The 12,493-nt window shown below is 45.0% G+C and overlaps 3 protein-coding genes across 3 annotated transcripts; 1 reads left to right on the forward strand and 2 right to left on the reverse strand.

The window, feature by feature from the left end:
* Positions 1–498: 498 nt before the first annotated feature.
* On the reverse strand, positions 499–6,276 carry LOC308147682 (ankyrin repeat domain-containing protein 10-like). Its single transcript, XM_080519975.1, has 6 exons — positions 6,016–6,276; positions 5,101–5,253; positions 4,637–4,728; positions 2,360–2,574; positions 2,183–2,284; positions 499–2,038 (listed from the first exon to the last, which is right to left on the reverse strand). The coding sequence occupies exons 1-6, from the start codon at positions 6,211–6,213 to the stop codon at positions 1,716–1,718; spliced, it is 1,083 nt and encodes a 360-aa protein (XP_080376101.1). The 5' UTR covers positions 6,214–6,276; the 3' UTR covers positions 499–1,715.
* A 1,374-nt stretch (positions 6,277–7,650) lies between these two features.
* hsf2bp (heat shock transcription factor 2 binding protein) lies at positions 7,651–10,105 on the forward strand (the record flags this gene model as incomplete). Its single annotated transcript, XM_080520157.1, is given in 8 exon segments — positions 7,651–7,698; positions 8,239–8,442; positions 8,445–8,522; positions 8,612–8,761; positions 9,115–9,259; positions 9,370–9,487; positions 9,664–9,767; positions 9,846–10,105. Coding segments are annotated over 8 exon segments (1,107 nt in total).
* Positions 10,106–10,706: 601 nt separating this feature from the next.
* Positions 10,707–12,314, reverse strand: cryaa (crystallin, alpha A; the record flags this gene model as incomplete). The annotated part of the gene is made up of 3 exons (XM_080519553.1): positions 10,707–10,916; positions 11,831–11,953; positions 12,117–12,314. The coding sequence occupies 3 exons, from the start codon at positions 12,312–12,314 to the stop codon at positions 10,707–10,709; spliced, it is 531 nt and encodes a 176-aa protein (XP_080375679.1).
* Positions 12,315–12,493: the final 179 nt, after the last annotated feature.

Consider the following 12,493-nt stretch of genomic DNA (forward strand, 5'->3'; position numbering starts at 1 on the left):
AGTGCTGCTGAGTCTGCACCTCGAGAGGAAATGTTAAAATTAAAACTTTAATCCTCAATATGACAATCTGGAGCATAAATTAAGATATTTCACACTGAAGCGCACATCATATTCCTATGTTTCATTAAAATTCAAAGTCAGTTTCCATGTTTGTGTTTTGCTCCTATTTTTATATATCATGTTTATATATCACAAAACTAGGTCAGATTATACATTAACAAGGTTTAACAAAATTAGCATTTCAACTTTATTCTCCCCCTTATTGACATTTTAGTAAATTTCATGTGGGATTAAATGTCCTTTTTTAATGAATAAGAGAACATATATCGTGTTTGTGTCAGAATATCAAGTGTTGAGTTTATGATATATTAGATGTGATTTTATCAGATAAAAGGGTTTAATAAAGGGAAAAATGTGAGTGACGGATGAAGAAATAAATAAAGACCAGACCGTTTTTATTATGAAAATGTAAAACCAGTTTAATAGAAAGTGTAGAAAAGTGTCCGTCAGACTGCAGCGTGTCGGTGAAAGGCAGTTTTTGGCAAACATTCCCACACGGCTGCTGTAGTGTTCAGAAAACGAGAGACGGTACCAAAAAAACAATTTGCTTATAAAACAGGTCGAGTTCCCTTTGGTAGAAGGAGGAGGTAACGGTCCACATCAGCTGAGCACCGTTTTCACCAACGTGTTCAAATACTGGCAAAGATTCAGCTCAGAAATACAATTATACCATCAAGTTCAGAACTTTGAGCACTGAGGCAGCAGCCTTGTGATACCACTCCGTACCACAAAGTGGTGCAGTGAGTCGAACAGACAAAGGACGATTTGAGATTGGACACGTGGCTCACTGCTGCTATCTAAAAGAGGGCCATGTCATTTTTATGATAGTCTTAGCTGTCTCCATGGTAACGGAAACATTATAGGCTAGAAGCTCCGCCCCCTCACCGTATTAGCCGACATAAACGATAATAGGTCCAATAACAGATATTCTTAACTCAGAAGTCTAAATCAGGGGTGTCAAAAAGGTGGCCCCAGGGCCACTAGAGGGTCCAGTCGAGCCTGTCGAATGGCCCTTCATCACGTTACAATGATAAATTATACAAATTCAATTAAAGTAAACACTGTTTCCTATTCATCTACTGGGAATAACAACTTTTAGAAAGATTAGTGGACATATAACAACACTATAATAATGCTAGCAAAGTAGCATTAGCATTGAAGCTAAACTGGCACGTGCACACACAGGGCTGCTGAAATTTTGTAAACCGTGCTCAAGTTTTTTTTTTATTATATTGAATTAAATGCACTCTTTTTGTAATGTTTTTGTCCCTTTTCATACTAAAACAACTCTTTTAAAGAAGGAGGAGATGCTAGCTTACAGTTTCATCCTACCTGCTTCTGTAACCGTAACAAAACAAACTGGAGAAAATAAAAACTACGACAACACAGAATCATCTGCCGTTAACCTACAATCCAAAAAAAAAAGAAGGGACGGTTTTGTTTGGAGTCACCTGGCCCCGGAGCATTAGCATAAAGCTCACAGGGTTAGCAAACAGTATTTAGGCTAAAGTATTTTTTTTTTGCTAACAATGCAAAAGTTGATTATGGATGGAATTGTTTGGAGAAACAAACTTTCACACATTCTAATATTCCTGTCGTACAAATACATGGAGTTGTTGGGACATCTTTGTTGCCCCGCCCTGCGGGCGTGGTTCTTACGAGCCATGGTACAGGTGGGGGTTCCCGGCCGTGGCCTGCGCCGCGGCCTTGACGTGGCCGTGCTCCTTGTGGTCGCCGTCACTCAGCTCCTCCGCCGTGTCGCCGAAGCCGTGGAAGTGTCCGTAGTGCAGGAAGTCGCCGCAGTCCTCCCCCATCAGCCCCCACCAGCTCGGGCGGTGGGACACGCAGCTGCTGGGGCTGCCGCCCAGGTGCAGCGAGCCGCACATGTCGGTGGCGGTGCGGCGGGTCGGGGGCGGCGCCGCCTCCTCCTGGCGGCTTGGAGGGGGAGGCAGGACTGGCAGCGCGGGAAGACGTCGCTCTGCAACAAAGGTCAAGGTGTTTCAGTGTTTGTCTTTGGTTTCCGTCGTGTCTTAAGTTGTAAATATTCAACGTTATTCTTTACATTTACTGCTTTAGTTTTTGACATTCTGTCTTTAATCTGAACGCTCAGTCTTGTTCTTACCTGTCATGGGTTCCTCCGCGTTCATGCTCTCTTCGTTCATGTTCTCTTCATTCATGTTCTCCTCGTTCATGTTGTCCTCGTTTATGTTCTCCACCTCGTCGCCTGCAGAGCATCAAACTGGTGTCAACCTTGTCCAGGTGTGTGTGAGGCGTCCTCGCCTGCTTGCATGCTTCTTACCGTCGGCTCTGCGGGACTTCTTCACGAGGCCCGCGTCCTCGGCGGTCCGCTGCCTCTTCCTGCCGGGCACCTCCTCGCCATAGGGGGCGCCGTTGCGGTGCAGCCCGGAGAGCTGCAGCAGGTTCTTGTGGGCGTTGGAGATGAAGCAGAAGCAGTCGTGGAAGCCGTGAGCGTGAGCCAGGTCCGCAGCCGTCTGCCCGCGGGCGTTCTTTAAACTGAACCAGAGCAGGGAGACAGACTGAGTGCTGCCCCCTGCTGGACGCCGACAACAGTCTGGACTCACAATTCACTAATTCTGAGTCAAAAGTTAGAAAATGTTGAAAACTTCATTCAATTCTACCACAGCATTTCAGAACACCTCTTAATGTGTTTTAGCAACATTTAAATTTTTACTGTCAGAACGTTTAATTAACTTACTGGTTTAATTAATGTTATGAAAATGCTGATTGTTGTTCTCTAATTTCTCAACTTTTATCCTGAATCCTGAACAGATCCAAACTGGATATCTCAATATGCTTCAGTTGTTAACTAGAGTTTCTTTCAAAATTCTGCTTTGAAAAAATACTTTTAACAACCTTTTATCAAGTTACAATTTGTTGTGGACTCCCTCGGGGTTCTGTTCTCAGGCCTCTTGAATTCCCATGTATCTTACGGTTAATCTGAATCACTTTATTTGGACCTTCGACTTAGTTTTATAGTCAAACATCATCTTATGTTGACGTTATGTAGTTCCAAAGAACAGTTATCGTTAATATTTCACTGTTTGTTTGCTTTTTTCAACTATTCCTGTGGTTTAAAGAATGTTAGTTATTTTATCCACCTTTTGCGACAATTTGGATTTTTCCCCCCTCCATTTTTAATTGTTTCTCACAATTTTTGCATTTTAACAAGAATTGTTTTTTTGCATCAGTGATGAACTATAATAACAGAAGATATTAAAGTAAATTTATTAATATAGATTTCAATGCAATTTATGGTTACATTTTTACACCAAATGCTTTGAATTATTGTACATCTGGAATGAATGTTATAGTAAATGTATTTTCATCTGGTATGTTGAACTTGCCATTAGATTGAGCTTGTGTTTACAGAAACTCTTGAGGTTCTGACATGCTGTTGTAGAGAAGAGCTGATAGTATAAATGAATACTGACATATCCTAGGTTCTATCTATATGTAGTAGAAGAGGAGGTAAACATGCAGGCCTAGACATGGCTATCATGATCAGAGCTTTGTAAGCATTGAAACCAATCGCTGCAGGAAATACCTGGACAGAAACTGGAGGAAGCGATAGTGAACACTCATTGCCACAGACGTGTAGCAGATTCTGCAGTGCCTATTTGGATTGCTCCCTCTTTTCTGGGATTACTCGAGAAAATCATGTTCAAAAGCCCTGGCTGTAAAACACGAGAATGTGCAGGGTTTGTCTCTGCCAGCACAGTTTGGACATGGAGCTCAGGGTCAGCCACCGATCCTGAGCTCAAGCAGTCACAATCAAACAACAGGCGCACCGCGGCTGACTGTCAAAACCTGAAAAGCTCATGAGGCGTCATCACCGGCTTCCTCCTCCGGTTCAATTCACAACATCAACGCCACTCATTTAAAACTCCATTGAGAGAAATTTGAAATTAAAGGAAGTTCCTGTGTTGATTCTACAGTCGGAATTCAAAAATAACATTGCTTCAGATTTTAGTTTTTGACTTTCGTGTCTTTCGTTACATATGAGCTTTTCTGCTTTTGAAACACGTGAATAACACACAGATACACACACACACACTTTATAAACGATTCCTTACTTCATCATTCACATTATTACAGTTAAAAGTTTAATTCACTTTGTAAACTGAAATTCTGGCATGAACTTAAAAAGGAAATAAAAAGTGCCTTTTATGATCTAAAACGTTGAAATGCTTTTTCTATAGGATGAAAATTTGTTATTCTTAAATCAGCTTTCCCAGTGAGAAAGAAAGCTGGGTGTTACTGAGTGGGAAATCAATGAAGACATTTGAACACGAATTTTCACCTTTAAAAGGCAGAAAATGTGAGATTAGGATCCCTTTTGTGAGTTTTCTGTGGTAAAACTGCTTCTGTTGGAATCAGAACCAATGACATGTAAACTGGGCTCAAAGATCAACAAGAAATTAGAAACACGTTTCTCCATGGATACAGTCTGTGTGTACTGCTAGCGGCTACAAACCTGCCGTGAGTTGTGTGTAATCATGCAACAGTTGCTGTGGTACAGACACACACACACACACACCCTGTGCCGGTTACTCACTGTGGTTTGGCGCCGGCTATCAGCAGCACCTGGATACACTCCAGGCTGCCGCAGCGAGCTGCTTTGTGAATGGGAGCTTCACCTACCAAATCCTGGAAACAATTCAGTTCAACTTTAGTCATTTTGCACCAAATACAACACAATAATTTCTTTTTAAATAGGGAAACCCAACAATTCAGTATCACATATTCCATTCGGATTATTTATTGCTAAAGTATGGAGATTATTACACAAAGTGAAAGTTCCTGATGTTTACTAGATAATGAGGTGGGACAATTTAATATGTAAGATTAAGACAACACACCTTTCATATACACACAGATCGGTCTTACCGATTTTAGCAAGAAATTTCAACATAATTTGTAAGGTCAAAAGGCCAGACGTGTTTTGTGGCTGCTGTTTAGTGTTGTAACGTGGCGATCGCGTGTCTTTGGGTGAGCGCTGGTTTTGTGCTCCACACTGACCTGATGGTTGACGTCGGCCCCAGCCTGAGCCAGCCACACCACGCAGTGTGTGTGTCCCCCAAACGCCGCGCTGTGCGTCGGCGTCTGGTGGAAGCGGCTGGTCACTGAGTTCACCTGGCAGCCCATCTGCACCAGACAGACTACACACTCCAGCTGTACACACACACACACACACACACACACACACACACACACACACACACACACACACACACACACACACACACACACACACACACACACACACACACACACACACACACTTACTGATTAGCAGCAAGAAAGAAGACATCATCACTATCTATCACTGTCAAAATAAAGTAAGCCGCATTGTGATTGTTTCCCAGGTCATAACTACATCTCTGCTGTTTGTGACAAACCAATCCAGGTAAAAATAACTTGTAAGATCAGTGAGTTGTGATTTTTATTTTATTTTATATAACCTTTATTTAGCCAGGAAAGTCCCGTTGAGATTAAAAAAAACTCTTTTTCTAGGGAATCCTGGCCAAGAGGTCGATTATTTTAACTGTGCCAAGACCTCCATCAGGAGAACTGAATGTACTTTAGGATCCTCATCCAATATGGCGGTCTGGCTGGTACGTTATTGACATTTTCATTTCCTGGTTTTGCGACGCTGTTTTGGCGCCCGGGCGGTGATTGGCTCCGCGAGAGCCAATCCGCAAACACGAGGCCAGTCTATGGTTTTAATTATTTAATTTATTGATTCAACAGTAAAAACTTTATTTAGCATGACAACCGTTTGAAAACAGCATCTCGCAATAAAACATTAATCACGATATAAAAACTTCATCTAAAGTGACTTATTCCCGCCTTATTCGGATTAAGCAGATTATAAGAGTGATTAATGGAGCCGGAGAGGGACATTAGCCATGGAGTCGCGTTGGGGGTCCGTACCTGTCCGTGGTGGGCTGCCCAGTGGATGGGGCTCCATCCGTAACAAGGGTCCTCCGCGGTGAGATGCGTCGGGTTTGACAGCTCCTCCAGTACCGACACCAGAGCGCGGACGTCCCCGTCCCGACAGGCGCGGTGGACCGGGAACCGGAGGATGAAGCCCTCATCCCCAGACAGAACGGCCTCCAGCCCCGCAGACATCAGCGCGCTTTCCGGGGTCTCTTTCCTGGAGGATCCCGGTCCCGGTGCAGGCACGATCCGGGGTTCAAGCACAAAGGGAGAGAGGATCAGACTGTGTCCGCCCGGAGGGACACAACACCCGGACTGGAGCCGAAAAGGACGACCCGGACCCGGAGGGACACAAAACCAGGACGGGATCGGCAGAGGAAGACCCGGAGCCGAAGAGACGCCACCTTCAGGCCGGAGGAAGGTAACCCCGGGGCTATTATTCTATGCTATTTTATTCTATCCCCTTTTTAAAATGCTTCCTTTCCATTTGTCAGTCGTTTATCTTTTATAAGCTGTATATTCTCACGTTTGTTTTCATTGTAAATTCTTGTGATTTTGTCTTTGTCTTGTTGATAATTCGCTACACATTATTGTAAAAATATTTAAGATTTACTACAATAATAACTACTTAAGCTTAAGCTTAGGCTTTAGCTTATTTATTTTAGCATTGAATAATGGAATTTCTTCTTCTTCTTCTTCTCGTTCTTCTTCTCGTTCTTCTTCTTCTTCTACTACTTCTTCTCGTTCTTCTTCTTCGGCTGTCTTCATACGTCATCACGTCACATTTTGTTAGCTAAGTGTTGCTAACGGTAAGTGCCGATAGAATTACTAAATTTTGTCTAATATGTCACCTAATGTCGTTTTTTTAACAACCAAAATATAACGTGTTGCTTAAAAATGCCAGTGAATTTTATTGACTACTTATTCTTTACTTACTCATGACTAAACATCCAGATACATACTTAACTCATAGAACCTGTAAAATCCCGACATTGATTAACTTTTACCCCAAATGGAAAATTCAGTTATTTAACAAAATAATAAATGTCTCGAACCAAATACACACATTTATTTGTCCAACATGCTTCATTATGAATTAAGCGATCTGTTTTCCACTATAAATGGTAGAAAAGTAACTTTTAATAATAATTTAACAATATTAATGAAGAAAGTACGAAATATTGTTGGAAAGTTTAAATGGTTTAATCCTGTTTAAACAAAAATATCTAACTGTTTAGAAATATGATCAATAACTACTCAAGTTCAACTGTATTTGGTAACTATTTTTTGTAATTTTTCTGTCAAATTTTATATTTAAAACATTAAATTGGAGGTCAGAAGTGTGTCAGATGTGACAACAGACATCCACTGAGAAATCACTCATCCATGAGCAAATTTAAGAAAAATATAGTTTTTTCAAAAGCCTGATTTTGCTCAATTTTGCACTTTACAACAGATTTGTTTGTTAATTTCCTTCACTATACCTTTACAACCAATTCAGTTTTTTAGTCTGAGTGCATCAAATTGAGAATTTTAATGAAATAAATAAATGTGGGAGCAGCTGTACTGTACTGTACTGTGAAGGATGTTTTCTACCATGTGGCAGGAGTCCGGAGCAGGCGTAATAACATGTCGGCCTCACTGAGAGAGAAAACTCTGCTGTGTCCTGGAGGAAAGGTAAGATGTGAAACATGCTGCTGTCAGCAGAAAAACCCTGCTGCTTTTGACCCCACCTGCGTCTGTAAAGGAAATCCCAGCATTTTTAGCTGTTTTTAATGCTTTTATCTTTTATCTCTGCTCACGCACTTTTAGATAAAGCAAAGGCTCATAAATGTATCAAATGAAATTATCACATGCTCACATGTCATCAAACAACAAACAGGTATCCAGATGTTCTGAAACCAAGTTTGTATCCAGTTCAGAAGCTCATTGTGCTGATTTGATCCAGTTTGACCCATTTCTATTGTACAAGAACAAAATGTTATAAATAAAGAATTCAGTTCATCTGGAATGGAACATTTATTTAAGTTCTGTCAAATTAATCTTCCGTGTGTGTGTGTGTGTGTGTGTGTGTGTGTGTGTGTGTGTGTGTGTGTGTGTGTGTGTGTGTGTGTGTGTGTGTGTGTGTGTGTGTGTGTGTGTGTGTGTGTGTGTGTGTGTGTGTGTGTGTGTGTGTGTGTGTGTGTGTGTGTGTGTGTGTGTGTGTGTGTGTTCCAGGAGGACTTTGTCCGGGTGAGGAGGAGAGATCTGGAGAGGTTGAGCACAGAGGTGATGCAGCTCAGAGAGTTTCTGCCCAGGGTGGTGAACAAGGAGCTGATGGAGCTGCTGCACAGAGCGCAGAGCACTCACACGGGTACGCTCACACCGAACAGCACATGGCAGGTGATGATGATGATGATGAAGACGGTGTGCGTTCAGCGCAGGAGAAGCTGCAACAGGAGTGTGTTCACCTGCAGTCCCGCCTGGACGCCCAGCAGACGCAGTGTCAGAGGGAGAGAGAGGTGACAGACTTTCAGCCGGGAGAGGGCGTGTCGGATCAGACCTGGACCCGTGTGTGTGTTTGTGTGTGTGTGTGTGTGTGTGTGTGCAGGAGAAGCTGCTGCTGCGGGAGCGGCTGTGGCAGAGCGGCGTGGAGCTGCAGCAGCAGGCAGATTTCTGCTCCACTCTGGGCTCGGCAGCCTGCGGGCTGCTGTGGAGCTGCTCGGGTCAGGAGGACACCGTCACTCTGTGGCTGGCCGACGTGAGTCCTCCTCTGTTCGATGGATGTTTGGATGAGATCAACGTTCGCTGCCCTCTGCTGGAAGAGTTAACGGACACAGTTTATACACAACGACATGATACTTCACCTGAAGAGGCTGACAGCAAAAACCTCTGTCGAGACTTAAAGACAATTATTAAAGTTCAGATGCCCACACTTGTTTTTTTGTGTTTGTCAAATCTACTTCTGGACACTGTGTGTGTGTGTGTGTGTGTGTGTGTGTGTGTGTGTGTGTGTGTGTGTGTGTGTGTGTGTGTGTGTGTGTGTGTGTGTGTGTGTGTGTGTGTGTGTGTGTGTGTGTGTGTGTGTGTGTGTGTGTGTGTGTGTGTGTGCAGGGGAAGCTGCCCTCCTTCCTCACGGTGGCCGCTCAGACTCTGGAGAGCTTCGTCCACTCTCTGGACGAGGAGACGAGGACTCAGACGGAGGATCCGAGCTCCCAGGAGCACCAGTTTGTGTTGGCTCTGGCGGGGAGCGTCACCAGTGAGTCAAATTCACCTTTCATCCACCAACATGTGGCCCCTCAGCCCCTCTGGAGTGTCTCTTTTTGGGTCCCCTGCGCTGTGAGTTCTCTTTATATTCCCACCAATCAGACATAGCAGCAGTGACATGTGGGCGGGACTTCCTGGCCACCTCCGCACATGTCCTTTTGGACACTCTGCTGAAACTTCTAGAGCTGATGAAGCCGGGAGTCTTCCCCAAACTCAAAGTGTACGTACAGCTCAGATTCACATCACAGGACGTGACGTGACATATCTCCTGTCATGTCACATGTCCAGTCACCTCAGTTTGTGTTTTTTTTCTAACTGGTGTGTAGAAACGGACTGGTGTCTGTTTGTGGACACCGGCTGTCACAGTGTGTGTTGTGTTGGTGTGTTTCCCTGCAGGTTGCTGCTCATGTGTCTCTACAATGTGAGCATCAGTGTTGCTGGACTGAAGCACATCAGTGAGAACCAGAACCTGCTCCCGGTCATCTGGACCCTCCTGGAAGGTAACTGCTCCGTGTGACTGCACAGTGCATGTCGGTACCCTTCAGCTAGAACCATGCTGTGTGTGTTTCTCGGGGCAGACGGGCACTGGGAGGTGAGCCTTCACGCTCTGCGCCTCCTGCAGTCGCTCCTCCTGGATGAGGAGGTGGTCCTCCAGCTGGGCTCGGCGCTGCTGGATCCGGACCTCCGAGCTCGGGTGGACCGCCTGACGTCCAGCGCTCAGCCCGGACTGAGGCAGGCCGCCCAGCAGACCTTGGAGGACCTGCAGCAGGTCGCCCGCCCATGCCTGAGGCCACGTCATGAGGTACACCTGCTCCAGGGTGCAAAACACAACCCCTGACGCCCGCTTTCATCCAGTCACGCTGGACCAACGTCTTTTCATGTTGGAGTTCAAGAGTTCAACGTTTTCACACTTTAAGATGTTGGAGTGCTCTCAGTGTTCCTGGTGTTACTCCCCTAATACCTTCTGGTTCTCGCAGGTTCCATAACACATTCAACACCACGTTTGTGTTTTCGGTGTTGCATTAATCTGCTGTACTTCTCTGAAAGCAACAAAGGTGAATATTAGAGCACTAAAACTCCCTCCGATGGGCTGAATCTGAGAACACGGCGGGTTAAAGTCGCTCACGGAGTGAAAAATAAACTCAGGCGTTGTGTTAATTGTACAGCTTTATTGTGTGTTTCTTTAGTACGGACTGACGTGTCAGTCTTGAGCGGGTTTTCCACTGAACGAGGCCTAACGCTACAGAACAGAGTCAGAACAGGAGAGGAGAGGCTCGGTCAGCAGCCGCGCCCCGCTCCCCACACCGGCCGCCTCCCGCTACTCCAAACAATCATACTAGCCGAGTGTGCTGAGAAGAAACTAGAGAGTGAAGCGAGGAGGACACACATTTCCTCGAAGGTGGAGGCGAAGACGTGGAGGTCTTCGGGGCCGGGCCCGTCTAGGAGGAGGCGGCGGCGTTGGGCTTGTCGTCACGGGTGACGGGGATGCTGCGCTCGCTGCGGCCGGACTCGCTGCCCCCGCTGACCTTGGGGCCGGTCAGGGTCAGCAGGCCGTCGGCCGACAGGTTGCAGGTGATGGCTGATTGGTCCACGCTGGAGGGGAGGCGGTAGCGGCGGTGGAACTCGCGGGAGACGAAACCGTGGTCGTCCTGTCAAACACAATCCCAGCTTTGTCTTCCATTTATACTCTTGCACAATTTAAAGACACACATGCTTTAACCTTTAACGATGCCAGCGAGAGCAAAATACAGTGAAATATCTTAAAACCACCTCGTCATAATGTCATCGTGTTGGCTCGTATTAATGTAGCTTTTCACTGCTTCACTTTTACAAAAACTGCAATTCTTAGTGAATAAATCATATTCAGGTGCGACATATAGTCCATAAAATGTGGTCCTACCAGCTGAATAGTGCATCGTTTTCCAGTGGAGAAGAAATCTTTCAGTAAAAACACGTGGGAGTGACGATAAGAGCTTCAGCATTTCATCCATATTTCATGTTGAATAAGCTAAAATGGCTAATCCCAACTGAAAACTTCTAATCAATGCTAAAATTACAAAAAAATTCTAAAGTGACTAAAATGGCAAAACATCTGAGCTCCAGAAAAACGCTAAAAATGTTAGATAAAAGACGGATAGTTTTGCTAAAGTGCCTAAAATGACCCAAGCACTTAACAACAGTAATCAAACATCTTATTATATTAATTATAATTCGATAACAACATAAAGAACAGTTTTGGTAAATAATTAAAGTCTACGTTGGTGTTAATGAGCAGTTTTCTTCAAAGTGAAAGTGAGCCGCCTACCTGCTGAGCACATGATCAAACTTTGATTTATCAGATATTAAATGCTTAAAATAGAAGTTACTGACTTCCAAAAGTCAGTGAAGTGTAAATAACCTCACACTTCCATCAGAGTTTCACTACAATTCTGTCACTTGCGGCCATAAAGCGGCTCTGACTTCTTCATAACTTGAATTCACTCATGGATTGACCGTCTCCAGCCTGGACGCTCCAGTGACTCCCCTCCCGTCTCAACTCTTCCCAGAGGGCGTTTGAGCGTACCTGTCTCTCTCCATGCTTGCCCTGGATTTCCACGTAGTCGTCGGTGACCTTTACACTGAGCTCATCGGGGGAGAAGTGCTTGACGTCCAGGTAGACTGTGAACTTTTCTCTGTCGGACCTCACCTGAGGAGCACACACAGCATTACCAGAGAGGACATCCTGCAACAGTTAGCTTTAACAAAGTGAAGAACAGCGGGTGGAAGACGACCTGTACGAGGTGTGAGCAGTCTTTCTCTTTAAAGAAGATTAACTCAGACTGAATACGTGTGTTTCTGGAGTCGGTTACCTCAGACATGCCGGTGCTGAAAGAGTCCACAAAGTTGCGGAACAAGGACTGTCTGTAGTACGGGCTGATGGTGGAGGTGGTGTAAGGAAGAAGGTCGTAGTCGAACATGCCCTCGCCGAAAAACTGGTCAAAGAGTCGGGCGGGATAGGCAGAGCCCATGGCGCGTCTGAACCAGGGGTGCTGGATGGCAATATCCATGTCTGCTGGGGGGAGTCGGGCTGGGCCGGGGGGCTGGCAGGTGCAGGTTGGCAGGCCGAACGGAATGAGCGTAGACTGAAGCAAGAGAGGAAGGTTCCCAGAGCTTTGCTCCCCGCTCCACGCTCCCTCCTCTTTATATACCTGAGAGCCAGAAAGAAGGGCTTTACCCACGATCCCTC

This window comes from Blennius ocellaris, assembly GCF_963422515.1.
Source record: "Blennius ocellaris genome assembly, chromosome: 24".
Classification (NCBI taxonomy): domain Eukaryota; kingdom Metazoa; phylum Chordata; class Actinopteri; order Blenniiformes; family Blenniidae; genus Blennius; species Blennius ocellaris.

Coding starts and splice junctions, on each gene's coding strand:
- LOC308147682 (XM_080519975.1), bottom strand. CDS start 6,213: ATGTCTGCGGGGCTGGAGGCCGTTCTGTCTGGGGATGAGGGCTTCATC. Junction 2,575..4,636: donor ATAGCCGGCGCCAAACCACA/GTGAGTAACCGG, acceptor GCTCTGGTTCAG/TTTAAAGAACGCCCGCGGGC. Junction 2,039..2,182: donor CGCGGAGGAACCCATGACAG/GTAAGAACAAGA, acceptor CCTTTGTTGCAG/AGCGACGTCTTCCCGCGCTG.